The sequence below is a fragment of the Notamacropus eugenii genome (assembly GCF_028372415.1).
Source record: "Notamacropus eugenii isolate mMacEug1 chromosome 2 unlocalized genomic scaffold, mMacEug1.pri_v2 SUPER_2_unloc_1, whole genome shotgun sequence".
Lineage (NCBI taxonomy): Eukaryota > Metazoa > Chordata > Mammalia > Diprotodontia > Macropodidae > Notamacropus > Notamacropus eugenii.
The window spans coordinates 873,403-875,778 of NW_027325092.1; the positions used below are offsets into that span (position 1 = coordinate 873,403).

Below are 2,376 nucleotides of genomic sequence, written 5' to 3' on the forward strand. Positions count from 1 at the left end.
GAGCATCATCACAGCGTTATTGGAAATGTTTCGTAGTAGCATAAAATTCAAACATAAATGTGAGTTGTATGCAAAGTACCAAAATGAGAAGAAATTTTTTTGTTTAATCAGATAATACACATCAGGACCATCCTTTGATCCTGAATTTTGCAAAACAGAGTCAGGAAGTGGTTGAGAATAGGTCAGTAACTACATATATATAAATATACACACACATATACATATATATATATTATATATATACATATATATTATATATATAGTTATATATAAAATTTAAGTGAAAAAATGCATCACAAAAAATAAAATCAAACTTGTCCTGTGTAGCTTAATAAACCATCCTATTTGATTCAGTACCACTAAAAACACCTTCCTCAGTTTCCACAAAAGAAAACTAGAATGATATAGATCAAACCAACAACACCTCAAACACATTACCAACACTGAATGATTTCAGGAGAGAATGGTGGAGACAAAAATCCAGACAAAAGCATTCCAAATGGTAAACAATAATTCAACAATTATGATCCCTGCAAGGATAGACTACTTCAGGGAGAAGGCCTGAGGTAGAGAAAGTAGCAGAGAGGAAATCATAAGCAAAGTGAATACCTTGTAAGAGAGGAAAACCCAGTAACATTTTTTCTCCGATGAGCTCTATGTGCTGTGAAATTCAGGAACTATTACTACCGTGGCCTTTTATACTTTTTTCATCAATAACTTTTTCAGCCTTTTTCAACTCTAAAATAAATACACATTTCTTGCTTGATGAATCCATTGAAGTCCAATAGATACGGAATATATTTTCTTAGGAATAAAAGTGGAATAGCATAGTGTATTGCAGAAACAATCTTAGTACTCTTCTTTTCTGGTGATCGTTATTAACTCCTTCCCTATCCCTTACCTCAAATTTCTCATCTAAGAAGTGATGGTAATGGAGTATATGATCACTGTGGTAATGTCCAGTTTAAGATATATAGTTCTATGAACTTTTAACATAGGGCACCACTGATTCTCAATATTTCACCAGCTGGAAAAAATAGGACATTATTGTAACATTTGTATACTTCATACAATTCTAACAATTTGCTGTTGAGATTGTTTACCGCTTCCTTTTCTAGGCTCTTCCATTAATTTTGGCATCATTTCTCCTGAATCTCTGAAGAAAAATGGTATCTAGTGAGTTGATCTTTGGTGCGGCATTCTTCTTTCAATGTGCCATTGGCTTTGTAGGGAATTCACTCCTGTTTATGCTCTATGTTTTTATCTCCTTCAAAAAACCTCAACAGAAGAAGCCAATGGATTTGATTCTTGCTCACTTGACTTTGGCCAATATGGTAACACTTTTTACCAGAGGCATCCCAGAAATCATGTTTTGTTTCGGAATGAGACATTTTTTAGATGATTTAGGGTGTAAGGCACTCATGTACATTTACAGAGTTTCCCGGGGAGTTTCTGTCTGCACAACAAGTCTTCTAAGTATGTTCCAGGCCCTCATTATCAGTCCCTACAACTCTGTGTGGGCAAGCATCAAAGTTGGAGCCCCCAAATACATTTTACATTACTTCCTCTTTTTCTGGATCACCAATGCACTGATCTACATCAGGGTCATTGAAGCCACTGAAGCAAGGAAAAATTACACAGTTTCTACTTATGGTTACATTTCACATATTTACATAGTAAGAGTAAAAGAAAATGATAGCCAATTTACTCTTCCATTTACATTGGGTATTATTTTTCATGACCTTATCTTTCACTTCCTTATGGGCTTGTCTAGCACCCGCATGGTGTTTCTCCTTTATAGACATAGAAAGCAAGTGCAACACATTTATAGCAGTAGTTACTCTGCTAAAACCTTCCCTGAGGTCAAGGCCACACAGACTATCCTCTTGCTTGTGACCTGTTTTGTGTTATTTTACTGGCTCAACAACTCTATCATCTTATATCAGATTTTTACTTTGGCAAAAGACGCTCAGTATGACACAATCGCAAGTTTTTTTTGTGTATGTTTCCCAGCCCTCTGTCCACTCTTACTCATTGGGAGTGAGAATCGTATCCCAAAGCCTCACTGTGTACCTGGAGAGACACAAAGATCTCATAAAGCTTTTAGGGATGGTTAGTCAACCCATGAATCTTATCTTCCTTCTACAATTATATGACTTTCAGTCTTCCAATTCTGGAACTAATGTATAGTTTGACAACTAGAAATTTTAAAAATAACACATAGAAATACAGGTAAAATAACATAACTAATATAGGAAAGTTAGTATCCTATAACCTAATTTGAAAGAAAATTTCTTTCTCACCCCTGATTATGAGAATGATCATCAGGAAGACTCAGGCACATTTTTAATGTTCATATTAGACAACCGCTTTATC

General features: G+C 35.0%; 1 protein-coding gene across 1 annotated transcript; it reads left to right on the forward strand.

Annotated features, from left to right (window-relative positions):
- The first annotated feature begins 1,166 nt into the window (after positions 1-1,166).
- LOC140516898 (vomeronasal type-1 receptor 3-like) lies at positions 1,167-2,117 on the forward strand. Its single transcript, XM_072627750.1, has one exon. It carries the CDS (start codon positions 1,167-1,169, stop codon positions 2,115-2,117), a length of 951 nt encoding a protein of 316 aa, XP_072483851.1.
- Positions 2,118-2,376: the final 259 nt, after the last annotated feature.

What these genes read in the sequence shown, in the direction of transcription:
- LOC140516898 (XM_072627750.1), top strand. Translation starts at nt 1,167, where the DNA reads ATGGTATCTAGTGAGTTGATCTTTGGTGCGGCATTCTTCTTTCAATGT.